Here is a 17208-nt window from a genome sequence, read left to right as displayed (position 1 = left end):
CGTCATCCAAGATGGCGTCCCTTGAATTCTGATTGGCTGATAGAAATCAGCCAATCGGAATTAAAGGTGAAAAAAATCCTTTTTGGCTGATGCAATTAGCCAATAGGATTGAGCTTCAATCCTATTGGCTGATCCAATTAGCCAATAGGATTGAGCTTGCATTCTATTGGCTGATTGGAACAGGTGTAATTAGTTTAAATATCTGATCATTTGTTTTTTATTTTGTGTAATTTAGTGTTTTTTTTTTTGTAATTTAGATAATTGTATTTAATTAATTTAATTTATTTAATTGTAGTGTAAGGTTAGGTTTTATTGTAAGACAGGTTAGGTTTTATTTTACAGGTAAATTTGTATTTATTTTAGCTAGGTAGTTAGTAAATAGTTAATAACTATTTAGTAACTAATCTACCTAATTAAAATAAATACAAACTTGCCTGTAAAATAAAAATAAACCCTAAGCTAGCTACAATGTAACTATTAGTTATATTGTAACTAGCTTAGGGTTTATTTTATAGTTAAGTGTTTAGTTTTAAATAGGAATTATTTAGTTAATGATATTCATTTTTATTTAGATTTATTTTAATTATATTCAAATTTGTTGGTGTTAGGGTTAGGGTTAGAGTTAGGATTATGGGTTAATAAATTTAGTATAGTGGCGGCGACGTTGGGGGCAGCAGATTAGGGGTTAATAAATGTTGGAAGGTGGTGGCGATGTTAGGGACAGCAGATTAGGGGTTAATAATATTTAACTAGTGTTTACGATGCAGGAGTGCAGCGGTTTAGGGGTTAATATGTTTATTATAGTGGCGGCGATGTCGGGAGCGGCATATTAGGGGTTAATAATTTTATTTCAGTGTTTGCGATGCGGGAGGGCCTCGGTTTAGGGGTTAATAGGTAGTTTATGGGTGTTAGTGTACTTTTTAGCACTTTAGTTATGAGTTTTATGCTACAGCTTTGTAGCGTAAAACTTGTAACTACTGACTTTAGAATGCAATACGAATCTTGCGGGATAGGCTGTACCGCTCACATTTTGGCCTCCAAAAAAAAAAGCTTGTAATATCGGCGCTATGGAAGTACCATTTAAAAAAAACTTTATGAAAATTGCGTAAGTTAATTTGCAGTACAGCCAAAAAAGTTTATTTAGGTTTATTGTGATGTGGGGGGGTTGGCGGTTTTGGGATTAATAGTTTAATTAGTTACTTTGTGATGTTGGGGCGTGGCGGATTAGGGGTTAATACTTTTATTAGGTAGATTGCGATGTGGGTGAATGCCAGATTAGGGGTTAATAGTTTAATTAGGCATATTGTGATGTGGTGGTTGGCGGATTGGGGGTTAATATACTTTATTTTGTGGTGGGAGATGGCGGTTGGTCAGGTAGATAGATACTGCGCCTGCCTTAGGTGTTTATTAATACTTCCAGGGAGTTACGGTGCTCACATTTTCAGCGCAAGGCTTGCTGCGCCTGTCTATGTGTGGTGAGGTGAAAATGCAGTAAAATTTCACCATTTTCACCGCGTAAGTCCTTGAGCTGAATATGTAATGCCGACTTGCGATGCGGTTCTGTTAGCTTATTGGAGTAAAATTAGCGGGCGACGGGTGAAATATACGCGCTGCATTTATATGCGGCGCCGTATATGTGATAGCAATATCCAACTAAAAACCGGCGACGCTGTCTTTTTCAGGCGACGCCACATATGCAATCGCGCCCTATCTTTTTAATTGACTCCATGTACGAAACAGCGAAAGCTGCACCGGAGCCCTTGCGGGGCAGGTTCACATATGCAAGCCTGCTTCCCGCAATGTAAGAAGCAGCGGTCATTATACTGCTGCTTCTTACACCCTACGCCACCTCTGAGGTGGCGAAGGAAAATCACCGAGAGCTTGCTCGCTCTCGGTGATTGACAGCCCCTTCAGTCTCGCGATTGGTCGCGGGAATGAAGGGGCGGGCATTACACACTCCGATGAGTGTGTAATGATACATATGGGCAAGCGGATCAACACATCCGCTGCCTGTGTGTAGCAAAGGCGGGTGGATAGCTTCGCGAGTTGAGAAGCTGTCCGCCTGCCGCTTAGTACATGGAGCTCAATATGTTTTGGTCTTGGGTTGAGCTTTGTATAGCACCTCTCAAGTGTTGATAAGTGCTGATTGCATATTGGTTGATGTTATATTTAAATTAATTACATATTTTACCCATTTGGAGAAGTCTTCTGCTGCTTTTTTTCTGTTTTGCTGATGCCAACATAAAAGATTAAATAAATAGTAGACATAATTGTTTTTTAAGTATTCAAAGTAAATATTAAGCGAAAAATAATATGTAGATATGTTTTCAAAATTACATCAGTTATTTAAACAGTGAATAAATGTGTGCAATGTTGTAGTGTCCAAAAAGTTATTGGTACCACCATGCGGAAATCTAAGTTTGCCTTACTTTATTATTCTGCTGAAGTAAATTACGGGCACATAAAAATGACGTTCTACAGTGAGCCAACAATGACTGTGTGAAATATAGCATTTTTTGGCTTGTGAAATCTGCACTTCCAATTTTCATGGGAATTATAAAGCCCACAGGAAAGGGAAACACAATAAATAATGAGTTGATTGAAAAGTTTGTTTACAGCACACAATTAAACCTTTTATGTTGCAATCTCAAACTGCTTAACATATATCATAATTTTCTCCAATTCAAATATGGTAGAATTCAATAGAAATGTGCAAAGGGAAAACTTTGTTTAGTCCGAAATTTTATTTTCATTAAATTTAAAATTTTCATTTTAGTTTGTTTTCGTTTATGGTCGTTTTCGTTAATGACAAATTTAGTTTGAAATTTAAATTTTTCTTTATCTAAAGATGTAATCCTCTATATTAGCTTTAAAATTGTCATTTTATGTAGTTCTTAAATCTGTTCTATGTATACCTCTAATTTGTGTGCACTGCATTTTTTGTAAAACTAAAACTTTGCTTGAGGGGACAGTAACCACTAGTAGTACTATACGTACGTAATGTTACTATGATGAAAGTGTCTATATTTAAAGGGACAGTAACCACTAGTAGTACTATACATAAGTAATGTTACTATACTGAAAGTGTCTATATTTAAAGGTACAGTAACCACTAGAAGTACTATACGTACATAATGTTACTATACTGAAAGTGTTTATATGTAAAGGTACAGTAACCACTAGTAGTACTATACATAATGTTACTATGCTGAAAGTGTCTATATTTAAAGGTACAGTAACCACTAGTAGTACTATATGTACATAATGTTACTATGCTGAAAGTGTCTATATTTAAAGGTACAGTAACCACTAGTAGTACTATACGAACATAATGTTACTATACTGAAAGTGTCTATATTTAATGGTACAGTAACCACTAGTAGTACTATACGTACATAATGTTACTATGCTGAAAGTGTCTATATTTAAAGGTACAGTAACCACTAGTAGTACTATACGTACATAATGTTACTATGCTGAAAGTGTCTATATTTAAAGGTACAGTAACCACTAGTAGTACTATACGTACATAATGTTACTATACTGAAAGTGTCTATATTTAAAGGTACAGTAACCACTAGTAGTACTATACGTACATAATGTTACTATGCTGAAAGTGTCTATATTTAAAGGTACAGTAACCACTAGTAGTACTATATATACATAATGTTACTATACTGAAAGTGTCTATGTTTAAAGGGACAGTAACCACTAGTAGTAATATACATACGTAATGTTACTATACTGAAAGTGTCTATATTTAAAGGGACAGTAACCACTAGTAGTACTATATGTACATAATGTTACTATACTGAAAGTGTTTATATGTAAAGGGACAGTAACTACTAATAGTACTATACAAACATAATGTTACTATACTAATATTTAAATGGACAATAACCACTAATAGTACTATACGTACATAATGTTACTATGCTAAAAGTGTCTTTATTTAAGGGAAAGTAACCACTAGTAGTACTATACGTACATAATGTTACTATGGTAAAAGTGTCTGTATTTAAAGGGACAGTAACCACTAGTAGTACTATACGTTCATAATGTTACTATGCTGAAAGTGTCTATATTTAAAGGGACAGTAACCACTAGTAGTACTATACGTACATAATGTTACTATATTGAAAGTGTCTATATTTAAAGGGACAGTAACCACTAGTAGTACTATACGTACGCAATGGTACTATACTGAAAGTGTCTATATTTAAAGGTAAAGAAACCACTAGTAGTACTATACGTACATAATGTTACTATACTGAAAGTGTCTATATTTAAAGGGACAGTAACCACTAGTAGTACTATACGTACATAATGTTACTATACTGAAAGTGTCTATATTTAAAGGTACAGTAACCACTAGTAGTACTATACGTACATAATGTTACTATACTGAAAGTATCTATATTTAAAGGGACAGTAACCACTAGTAGTACTATACGTACGCAATGTTACTATACTGAAAGTGTCTATATGTAAAGGTACAGTAACCACTAGTAGTGCTATACGTACATAATGTTACTATACTGAAAGTGTCTATATTTAAGGGGAGAGTAACCACTACTAGTACTATACGTACGTAATGGTACTATACTAAAAGTATCTATATTTAAAGGTACAGTAACCACTAGTAGTACTATACGTACATAATGTTACTATGCTGAAAGTGTCTATATTTTAAAGGTACAGTAACCACTAGTAGTACTATACGTACATAATGTTACTATACTGAAAGTGTCTATATTTAAAGGGACAGTAACCACTAGTAGTACTATACGTTCATAATGTTAATATACTGAAAATGTCTATATGTAAAGGTACAGTAACCACTAGTAGTGCTATACGTACATAATGTTACTATACTGAAAGTGTCTATATTTAAAGGTACAGTAACCACTAGTAGTGCTATACGTATATAATGTTACAATACTGAAAGTGTCTATATTTAAAGGGACAGTAACCACTAGTAGTACTATACGTACATAATGTTACTATACTGAAAGTGTCTATATTTAAAGGTACAGAAACCACTAGTAGTACTATACGTACATAATGTTACTATACTGAAAGTGTCTATATTTAAAGGGACAGTAACCACTAGTAGTACTAAAGTGCGTAATGTTACTATACTGAAAGTGTCTATATTTAAAGGGACAGTAACCACTAGTAGTACTATACCTACATAATGTTACTATACTGAAAGTTTCTATATTTAAATGGACAGTAACCTCTAGTAGTACTATACAAACATAATGTTACTATACTGAAAGTGTCTATATTTAAAGGGACAGTAACCACTAGTAGTACTATACGTACATAATGTTACTATACTGAAATTGTTTATATGTAAAGGGACAGTAACTACTAGTAGTACTATACAAACATAATGTTACTATACTGATATTTAAAAGGACAGTAACCACTAGTAGTACTATACGTACATAATGTTACTATGCTAAAAGTGTCTATATTTAAAGGGACAGTAACCACTAGTAGTACTATACGTACATAATGTTACTATGGTAAAAGTGTCTATATTTAAAGGGACAGTAACCACTAGTAATAACGTTACTATACTAAAAGAGTTTATATTTAAAGGGACAGTAACCACTAGTAGTACTATACGTACATAATGTTACTATACTGAAAGTGTCTATATTTAAAGGGACAGTAACCACTAGTAGTACTACACGTACATAATGTTACTATACTGAAAGTGTCTATATTTAAAGGGCCAGTAACCACTAGTAGTACTAAAGTACGTAATGTTACTATACTGAAAGTGTCTATATTTAAAAGGGACAGTAACCACTAGTAGTACTATACGTACATAATGTTACTATACTGAAAGTGTCTATATTTAAAGGGCCAGTAACCACTAGTAGTACAATACAAACATAATGTTACTATACTGAAAGTGTCTATATTTAAAGGGACAGTAACCACTAGTAGTACTAAAGGTACGTAATGTTACTATACTGAAAGTGTCTATATTTAAAGGGACAGTAACCACTAGTAGTACTATACATACATAATGTTACTATACTGAAAGTTTCTATATTTAAATGGACAGTAACCACTAGTACTATACAAACATAATGTTACTATACTGAAAGTGTCTATATTTAAAAGGACAGTAACCACTATTAATACTATACGTACATATTGTTACTATACTGAAAGTGTCTATATTTAAAGGGACAGTAACCACTAGTAGTACTATACGTACATAAAGTTACTATGCTGAAAGTGTCTATATTCAAAGGGACAGTAACCACTAGTAGTACTATACGTACACATTGTTACTATAGTGAAAGTGTCTATATTTAAAGCGTCATAAAACACAATTTATTTCATTCATGATTCAAAAAGCGCATGCACTATTTAACAACATTCCAATGTACTTGTTTTATGTAATTTGTTTCATTATCTTGGTATCCTTTGTTGAAAAGTAGGCTGAGGTTCAGAAGCAGGAAGGGAGCTAGCGGATGATTGGTGGCTGCATATTTATGCCTCTTCTCATTGGCTTAACAATGTGTTCAGCTAGCTCCCTCCAAGCATTGCTGAACCTTCAACAAAGGATACCAAGATGATGAAGCAAAATTGATAATAGAAATAAAATGAATAGATACTTAAATATGTATGTTGTTTTTGCTCTATCTGAACCATGAAAGAAAATATTTGCATTACTAAGCACAAAGCCAGCAGCTTAGCTATGCAACACAAGGGTTAATACATTTTTAAAATTAAAACTACTAACTTATGTTAAAGAAACAACTTGTATTTTAACAAATAAGATAAGTAGTTACTATACTATAGTATTAGACTATATTTAAATCCAATAAGTAAACGTATTTAAAATAATATAATTAGGGGGACACAGTCACACAATAAACTGCTATTGCTGTGCTGCTAACACAGTGAAGAATAACAATGATCTGAGCCGCTGAGCACTCTGCAATAAGTTTAAAATCTCCCTTTCACTTTCCTCCCTCCCCCTGAGAGTGCTGGTTGGCTAGAAAGTGTCACAGGCTTCCCCTGACAGGCTGAGAGAAACTGTCAATCTATTCTGCTGCTCCCTCCTGGTTTGCTTTCATTGGATAATGTCTGCTTGCATCATAAAAACAGCATACACCAGACAAAAGAAACAAAGTGATTTTTTTTTTTTTTTCAGTTTCAGACGGTTTAATTTTCGGTAAAGCAATGAAAATAACGAAAATGGCGTTTTCTTTGATTCTTCTGAAAACAAATGCACATTTCTAGAAATCAATTGCTCTCTATGGCCACGTTTATATTGGTGTTATTAAGTAAATTGCCCGGTGTAATGTTGTATTGATTTATATGTTTCACGCAGTTTACGTATGTCCTCATTGTATTTTGCAACTGCATACAAATCTTGTAAGGTGATCAGTGTAACCGTACCTTGAATTTCTTAGAGCAACAACTTGATATTTTTTTTTTTTTTTTTTAATTGGGTCCTAGGGACTGCTGCTTAGCAACTCTATTATTATGGTGTATGGTTCTGTGCTTCACCTGTGATGGTCTGAGCTGCAGTAGACATGTACATATACAGTATGTTTAAATGGACTAAACTAATTGCTCAGACTCCTAAGTTTAGTTAATACATTTGTTTCATGGTTTTAAACAATACATTTGTATAATTATGTGAAATAGTTATTGTTTTTAATAAATAATATTTAACCATTTAATATATGAAATATTTATATTAGTAGGTACTATTTATATATAAAATATTAGAGTCAACATAATTCTTAAGGATTTATATGATTTTATTGCATTGATGTTAGATTTAAATATTTTAAATGTGTTTGGATTTGAAAATATCAGCCATAAAGGGAATGTTGACATTTAGGAAAAGCTATTGAAAATTTGACTCCATTAACGTCTGCATATGACAAGATGAAAGCTGTAAATGAGATAAATATAAGCTGTGTGCAAATGATCATTTGTTGGCTCCCACGGACTTGAATGAGATCTAAAATAGCCTTATATTGCCATAGTTTGGTGAGCACAAAAAGCAAATCTAACAGCTTCTTAGACAGCCAGATAGCATTGCTATTATTAATTGCAGCAGTTTTAACAGCCATGGATACAACACTACCAATGGAAACTCAACCTATTGATTGGGCAGTTATCCATCCACATCTAAATGAAAATGGTTATTTTGCTAAACGTGTGATATTTGTAAGGTTTTAATAACAGCAGAAAAAACATCGGTCAGTTGGCCCTTTATTCTCACCAGCTTGTAAATGAACATCACATGGATCTAGTGGAGAAGGAAAGTGCTCAGAAGTGCACGCTGATGAGATCTTCCAAGCATTTCCAAACAGCTGCGGCGTACTTTCAGGTACCCCTACTGGAGACCTTCAGTAATACAGAAATAAAATAACCTTAATTAAATAACGTCACTAATTTAAACATGCTGAAAAAATTGTATAAAAAAGGCAAGCTAAAGCTGTTTATTGTAATAAACAAAAAATAAACATATTGCAATACATTCATGCCTGCGTACAACTGGACCCCGAGGACTGATTGCACATAGTTTTTATTTAGCAAAGTTAAAAAAATATTATATGGGGAATCAAATTTTGAGTTTGGTTCCCTTTAATGAAGCATTAAACACAAGAAATAAAGAACATGTATGAAAGAGCACTTTTTAAGATTTAAGATATTTTGTTAATGAAAGAAAAAAAGGTTAAATTGGTTTTGAAGCTTACTGATATTCTTGCTTGCCCACACCTCACCCAATGAAATATATGGCTTACTGGCTAATAAGAACAACTAACAAAGTCCCATTGGTTAACAATGACATCCAAAAAGCATACAAATAAAACAAATATTTTTTTCCAGCAGGGAAAGATAGATTTCTACCCTGCCCCTAAAGCATATAAATGATGTTAAAATCTTCATTTTGAATGCAGGCAAAACAATATATGATGTTCCTTTGAGGAATTATAAATGAACATCCCCTAACATAATAAACAAAATCCGGTAGCCAGAAGAAAATATAAATGAGACAAATGATAAAAAGGGATTTTGCAAATCTTTTTAGTAAAAAAAGTACATACAGGAAATCATCCTGTGTGTTTTCATTGAAAGTTCCACAAAGCCCAGCAGTATCGTCCTTCCACCTTCCTTCAAGCTGAATATAAAGCCTGAGCCCCTCTTTGTCATATTGTATTTGTAAACCAATGTGAGTCTTTATTTGAACAAACACAGAAGACAGCTTCCTGATCTCAAAAGCATCTGTAGAAAACACAAATATAGGTAAACTTAATGCGATAGTAAACGTCCCCATTTTTATTGCATATACGCACTTAGGGCTAGATAACAAGTGGCGCGTAAACGTGAGCATGCGATATTGAAATAACGTGCCTGTGTTAATTTGCGCTCATATTTCAAGTTGAAAAGTAAACATGTTCACTAGAGCGCAAAATAATTTAATGCGCGTCGAGTTAGCACAACTGAAGACCTTGCATGAAGGGTTAGGCTAAAATAAAAGTTGCACAATAACACAACATAAATACATTAAAATAAATTGTTATACTCAAATGAACACTACCTCATAGAAAATAATCATATAAATATTAATAAAAAATGTACTGCAACGTACTATAATAAATATGTGTCTAAATAATAATTCTATAACAATATAACTTAATAATCACCTAGATTATGAGTTTTGCGCTAAACTGGGAGCAAAACTAATAACGCCAAAAAAGTTGCGTTATTTCACCCTCCATAGCGCTGCCATTACGAGTTACTGAAAACCTTCCTTGTGCGTGCAATATGGTGGCGTTAAGCTCCATACCGTACAAAATCCAAGGGCTGCTTTGACGTGCTTGTGCGCGCTTTCCCCCATAGACATCAATGGGGAGAAAGTGTTAGAAAAAAAACTAACACCTGAAGTGCAGAATAAAAATTCTCTGTAACACCATCCCATTAATGACTATGGGGAAAAGCTACGTTTAAACCTAACACGCTAACATAACCCCCTAGTCTAAACACCCCTAATCTGTCGCTCCTGACATCGCCTACACTAATAAAAGTTATTAACCCCTATTCCGCCGCTCCCCGGCATCACTGCCATTATAATAAAGTAATTACCCCTATTCCGCCGCTTCACAACATCAACGCCACTATAATAAAGTTTTTAACCCCTATTCCGCTGCTCGCCGACACTATAATAAAGTTATTTCCCCTAAACCTCCGGCCTCCCACATCTCCGCAACTAAATAAACCTATTAACCCCTAAACCTCCTGCCTCCCACATCTCCGCCACTAAATAAACCTATTAACCCCTAAACTGCTGGCCCCCCACAACGCAAAACACTAAATTAAACTATTACCCCCTAAACCTAACTTTAAATTACAATATAACTATATTTAAATAAATAAAAACTTTCCTCTGAAATAAAAATAACCCTAACATTAAACTATAAATTAACCTAACCTTACTATTCTAATAAAATAAAAAAAATCCACCAAATAAAAATACTAAATTTAAAATTTAAAAAAACACTACGAGAAAAATAAAAAAATCTAAAATTACAAAAATAATAAACACTAAATTACGAAAAATAAAAACACTAAACTTACAAAAATAATAAACGAAATTATCAAAAATAAAAACAATTACACCTAATCTAATAGCCCTATAAAAATAAAAAAGCTCTTTTACCTGTAAAAAAAAAAAAAAAATACAAAGTCCCAACAGTAAAACCCACCACCCAACCAACCCCCCAAAATAAAAAACCTAACTCTAAAAAAAACCTAAGCTACCCATTGCCCCTAAAAGGGCATTTGTATGGACATTGCCCTTAAAAGGGCATTCAGCTCTTTTTCATTGCCCTTAAAAGGGCATTTAGCTCTTTTTCAAAAGGCCAAACCCTAATCTGAAAAAAAACCACCCCAAAAAATAAAAAAAATACCTAACACTAAACCCAGAATATCTACTCACGGTTGCTGAAGTTCGTACATCTAGGTGGTGAGAAGTCTTCAGGCGGCATTGGGGGAGCTTTGTATTTCGTTTTAAAGGTAAAAGAGCTGTTTAACTTAGGGCAATGCCCTACAAAAGGCCCTTTCAAGGGCTATTGGTAGTTTATTGTAGGCTAGGGGGTGTTTTTATTTGGGGGGGCTTTTTAATTTGTATAGGGCTATTAGATTAGGTGTAATTCTTTTTATTTTGATAATTTAATTTATTATTTTTTGCAAGCTTACGCCTAGATTTAGAGTTTTGTCGGTAAAGACCCGCGTAGCTAACGCCGCTTTTTTTCCCAATGCACCCTTAAGACAACGCTGGTATTTAGAGTTGTCTGAGGGGCTGCGTTAGGCTCCAAAAAGGGTGCGTTGAGCCTAATGTTCCGCCACTTCAACCCTCAATACCAGCGCTGCTTACGGTGCTCGTGCACAATATCCCCATAGGAAACAATGGGGCAGTTTGGGCTGAAAAAAAAACCTAACACCTGAAAAAAGCAGCGTTCAGCTCCTAACGCAGCCCCATTGTTTCCTATGGGGAAACACTTTCTAAGTTTGCACCTAACACCCTAACATGAACCCCGAGTCTAATTACCCCTAAACTTACACTTATTAACCCCTAATCTGCCGCCCCCGCTATCGCTGACACCTGCATTATATTATTAACCCCTAATCTGCCGCTCCGAACACCGCCGCAACCTACATTATACCTATGTACCCCTAATCTGCTGCCCCTAACATCGCTGACCCCTATATTATATTTATTAACCCCTAATCTGCCCCCCCCAATGTCGCTGCTACCTTACCTACACTTATTAACCCCTAATCTGCCGACCGGACCTCGCCGCTACTCTAATAAATGTATTAACCCCTAAACTGCTGCACTCTCGCCTCGCAAACCCTATAATAAATAGTATTAACCCCTAATCTGCCCTCCCTAACTTCGCCGCCACCTAACTTCAAGTATTAACCCCTAATCTGCCGACCAGACCTCGCAGCTACTATAATAAATGTATTAACCCCTAAAGCTAAGTCTAACCCTAACCCTAACACCCCCCCTAAATTAAATATAATTTTAATCTAACGAAATAAATTAAATATTATTAACTAAAGTATTCCTATTTAAATCTAAATACTTACCTGTAAAATAAACCCTAATATAGCTACAATATAACGAATAATTATATTGTAGCTATTTTAGGATTTATATTTATTTTACAGGCAACTTTGTATTTATTTTAACTAGGTACAATAGCTATTAAATAGTTATTTACTATTAATTAGCTATCTAGTTAAAATAATTACAAAATTACCTGTTAAATAAATCCTAAGCTAAGTTACAATTAAACCTAACACTACACTATCAATAAATAAATTATATCAATTAATTACAATTACCTGCAATTAAATAAACTAACTAAATTACAATAAAAAAACACTAAATTACAAAAAATAAAAAAAGATTACAAGAAATTTAAGCTAATTACACCTACTCTAAGCCCCCTAATAAAATAACAAAACCCCCCAAAATAATAAAGGTCCCTACCCTATTCTAAATTAAAAAGTAACCAGCTCTTTTACCAGCCTTTAAAAGGGCTTTTTGCAGGGCATGCCCCAAAGTAAACAGCTCTTTTGCCTGTAAAAAACCCACAATACCACCCCCCAGCATTACAACCCACCACCCACATACCCCTACTCTAACCCAAACCCCCCCTTAAATAAACCTAACACTACCCCCCTGAAGATCTCCCTACCTTGAGTCGTGTTCACCCAGCCGGGCACCGATGGACCAAAAGAGGAGATCTGGAGCAGCAGAAGTTTTCATCCTATCCGGGCAGAAGAGGACATCCGGACCGGCAGACATCTTCATCCAAGCGGCATCTTCTATCTTCATCCATCCGACGAGGAGCGCCTCCATCTTCAAGTCCTCCGGCGCGGATCATCCTCTTCCTTCCGACGACTACCAACGAATGAAGGTTCCTTTAAGTGACGTCATCCAAGATGGCATCCCTCGAATTCCGATTGGCTGATAGGATTCTATCAGCCAATCGGAATTAAGGTGGGAAAAATCTGATTGGCTGATTGAATCAGCCAATCAGATTCAAGTTCAATCGGATTGGCTGATCCAATCAGCCAATCAGATTGAGCTTGCATTCTATTGGCTGTTCCTATCAGCCAATAGAATGCAAGCTCAATCTGATTGGCTGATTGGATCAGCCAATCCGATTGAACTTCAATCAGATTGGCTGATTCAATCAGCCAATCAGATTTTTCCTACCTTAATTCCGATTGGCTGATAGAATCCTATCAGCCAATCGGAATTCGAGGGACACCATCTTGAATGACGTCACTTAAAGGAACCTTCATTCGTCGGTAGTCGTCGGAAGGAAGAGGATGTTCCGCACCGGAGGTCTTGAAGATGGAGCCGCTCCTCGTCGGATGGATAAAGATAGAAGATGCCGCTTGGATGAAGATGTCTGCCGGTCCGGATGTCCTCTTCTGCCCAGATAGGATGAAGATTTCTGCCGCTCCGGATGTCCTCTTTTGGTCCATCGGTGCCCGGCTGGGTGAACACGACTCAAGGTAGGGAGATCTTCAGGGGGGTAGTGTTAGGTTTATTTAAAGGGGGTTCGGGTTAGAGTAGGGGTATGTGGGTGGTGGGTTGTAATGTTGGGGGGTGGTATTGTGGGGTTTTTTTACAGGAAAAAGAGCTGTTTACTTTGGGGCATGCCCCGCAAAAAGCCCTTTTAAGGGCTGGTAAAAGAGCTGGTTACTTTTTAATTTAGAATAGGGTAGGGACCTTTATTATTTTGGGGGGCTTTGTTATTTTATTAGGGGGCTTAGAGTAGGTGTAATTAGCTTAAAATTCTTGTAATCTTTTCTTATTTTTTGTAATTTAGTCTTTGTTTTTTTTGTAATTTAGTTTAGTTTATTTAATTGTAGGTAATTGTAGTTAATTGATTTAATTTATTTATTGATAGTGTAGTGTTAGGTTTAATTGTAACTTAGGTTAGGATTTATTTTACAGGTAATTTTGTAATTATTTTAAATAGGTAGCTATTAAATAGTAAATAACTATTTAATAGCTATTGTACCTAGTTAAAATAAATACAAAGTTGCCTGTCAAATAAATATAAATCCTAAAATAGCTACAATATAATTATTCGTTATATTGTGGCTATATTAGGGTTTATTTTACAGGTAAGTATTTAGATTTAAATAGGAATAATTTAGTTAATAATATTTAATTTATTTTGTTAGATTAAAATTATATTTAATTTAGGGGAGGTGTTAGGGTTAGGGTTAGACTTAGCTTTAGGGGTTAATACATTTATTATAGTAGCGGCGAGGTCCAGTCGGCAGATTAGGGGTTAATACTTGAAGTTAGGTGGCGGCGAAGTTAGGGAGGGCAGATTAGGGGTTAATACTATTTATTATAGGGTTTGCGAGGCGGGAGTGCGGCGGTTTAGGGGTTAATAACTTTATTAGAGTAGCGGCAAGGTCCGGTCAGCAGATTTGGGGTTAATAAGTGTAGGTAAGGTAGTGGAGATATTGGGGGGGGAGATTAGGGGTTAATAAATATAATATAGGGGTCGGCGATGTTAGGGGCAGCAGATTAGGGGTTCATAGGGATAATGTAGGTGGCGGCCGTGTGCGGTCGGCAGATTAGGGGTTAAAAATATTTAGTATAGTGGCGGCGATGTGGGGGGACCTCGGTTTAGGGGTACATAGGTAGTTTATGGGTGTTAGTGTACTTTAGAGCACAGTAGTTAAGAGCTTTATAAACCGGCGTTAGCCCATAAAGCTCTTAACTACTGACTTTTTTCTGCGGCTGGAGTCTTGTCGGTAAAGGGTCTACCGCTCACTTCAGCCAAGACTCTAAATACCAGCGTTAGGAAGATCCCATTGAAAAGATAGGATACGCAATTGACGTAAGGGGATCTGCGGTATGAAAAAGTCGCGGCTGGAGAGTGAGCGTTAGACCCTTTCCTGCCTGACTCTAAATACCAGCGGCCGGCCAAAGCCAGCGTTAGGACCCCTTAACGCTGCTTTTGACGGCTAACGCAGAACTCTAAATCTAGGCCTTAGTGTTTTTTATTTTTCGTAATTTAGTGTTTATTATTTATTGTAATTTTAGATGTTTTAATTTTTCTCATAGTGTTAGGTTTTTTTAAATTTGTAATTTAGATTTTTTAATTGGTAGTATTTTTAATTTCATTAGAATAGTAAGGTTAGGTTAATTTATAGTTTAATGTTAGGTTTATTTTTATTTCAGAGGTAAGTTTTTATTTATTTAAATATAGTTATATTGTAATTTTAATTTACAGTTAGGGGGTGTTAGGTTTAGGGGTTAATAGTTTAATTTAGTGTTTTGCAATGTAGGGGGGCCGGCGTTTTAGGGTTTAATAGGTTTATTTAGTGGCAGAGATGTGGGAGGCGATGTTGGGGAGCGGCGGAATAGGGGTTAATAGCTTTATTATAGTGTTGGCGATGTCGGGGAGCGGCGGAATAGGGATTAAATTTTTTTATTAGTGTCGGCGATGTCGGGGAGCTGCGGAATAGAGGTTAATACTTTTTATTAGTGTTGGCGATGTCGAGAGCGGCAGATTAGGGGTTAATACATTTATTTAATAGTCGTGATGTGGGTGGGTGGCAGATAAGGGGTTAATAGGTTTAATATAGTGTTTGCAATGTGGGAGGGTGGTGGTTTAGAGGTTAATATGTAGTTTATGGGTGTTAGTGTACTGTGTAACAGTTTAGTTATGAGTTTTGTGAAACATTTTTTTTTGCGCAAAACTCATAACTACTGCTCTCAGATGGCGGTATGGATCGTGTCAGTATAGCTTGTAATGCAAACTTTTTAGCCTCACCGCACAACCTGTAATACCGGCGCTATGAAAATCCCACGCAAAAATGTCATTTTTTGGAGTGCGGAATGGACGTTGCATTACAGGCTAAAATGCTTGTGGTATAGCTATACTGACACGACTAGCAATGACTGCATTACTGCCATTGCGCTGAAATTGCCATTTTTCAGCGTTAAAATCCGTAACGTAAAACTCGTATTCTACCTGAATGTGTTTTATTTCGATGTTCTTTATTTAGTGGAAAATGTTCTTTGTATTTTTAAACAGATATTCCTATATATAACTGTATAGTCTGATATATATTTTACATCAAGATTATCAGATATATATATATATATATATAGAAATATATATTTAATACTAAAATTTTTATTTTTTCTAAGTGAAGAACATTGGATTGTATACTAATTCTTCATGTGTGCTAACCCGATTGTAACCACCAATCAGCAAGCGCTACCCAGGGTCTGAACCAAAAAAGGGCCGGCTCCTAAGCTTACATTCCTGCTTTTCAAATAAAGACACCAAGAAAACTAAGAAAATTTGATAATAGGAGTAAATTAGAAAGTTGCTTAAAATTGCTGCTCTATCTGAATCATGAAAGAAAAAAAATGTGGGTTTCATATCCCTGAATAACGCCTGTTGGGTTAGCGCGCAAGCGATAAGTGCTAACTTTTTTTTTTCTGCATCTCCATTGAAGTCTAGGGGGAGAATGTTGGCGCAGTCCTTTAATTATTGAGTGTTGAGTTTCGCTCGCCAGCAAAAGTTCTTATTTCAACTTGTAATACACGTGCTATCCTGCACACACAAAATATTTACTTCTGGCGGTAGTATCACTATAGCGAAACCGCTAAATATCACGCCACTTGTAATCTGGTCCTCAGTTGTTCATAAATAACAAATATGTTAGCACCTTTATTATACCATTAAAATGTTTTTTTTTTCTCCAAAAGTATATACATTGGTTAGAATGTTATATAAAAGAAATACCGCTATATATTTGACAACAAAATAAATAAAAAATGCACTTCGTTTATATGTAAATCTTAATATTAAAGGGACAGTCTACCATAGAATTGTTATTGTTTTAAAAGATAGATAATCCCTTTATTACCCATTCCCCAGTTTTGCATAACCAACAGTTATATTAATATACTTTTTACTTCTGTGATTACCTTGTATCTAGGAACCTTCTTCCAGCCCCCTGATCACATGACTGTGACTGTTTATTAGATCTTAAATAACCCCCTATGCCTGAACACAGTGTTATCTATATGGCCCATGTGTACTTTCTGTCTCTTTGTGTTGAAAAGAGATTTAAAAAGCATGTGAT

At 35.3% G+C, this 17208-nt stretch overlaps 1 protein-coding gene across 1 annotated transcript in view; it reads right to left on the bottom strand.

Moving 5' to 3' along the window:
• Positions 1–17208, bottom strand: part of OTOG (otogelin) — a 576525-nt gene that overhangs the window by 435278 nt on the left and 124039 nt on the right. The window contains 2 exon segments of the mRNA XM_053689346.1: positions 8273–8397; positions 9102–9279. Coding sequence (XP_053545321.1) covers positions 8273–8397; positions 9102–9279 — 303 coding nt within the window.

This window comes from Bombina bombina, chromosome 7 (assembly GCF_027579735.1).
Source record: "Bombina bombina isolate aBomBom1 chromosome 7, aBomBom1.pri, whole genome shotgun sequence".
NCBI lineage: Eukaryota > Metazoa > Chordata > Amphibia > Anura > Bombinatoridae > Bombina > Bombina bombina.
Note: the sequence above shows the minus strand (reverse complement) of the source record. Positions and strands in the feature narration are given on the sequence as shown.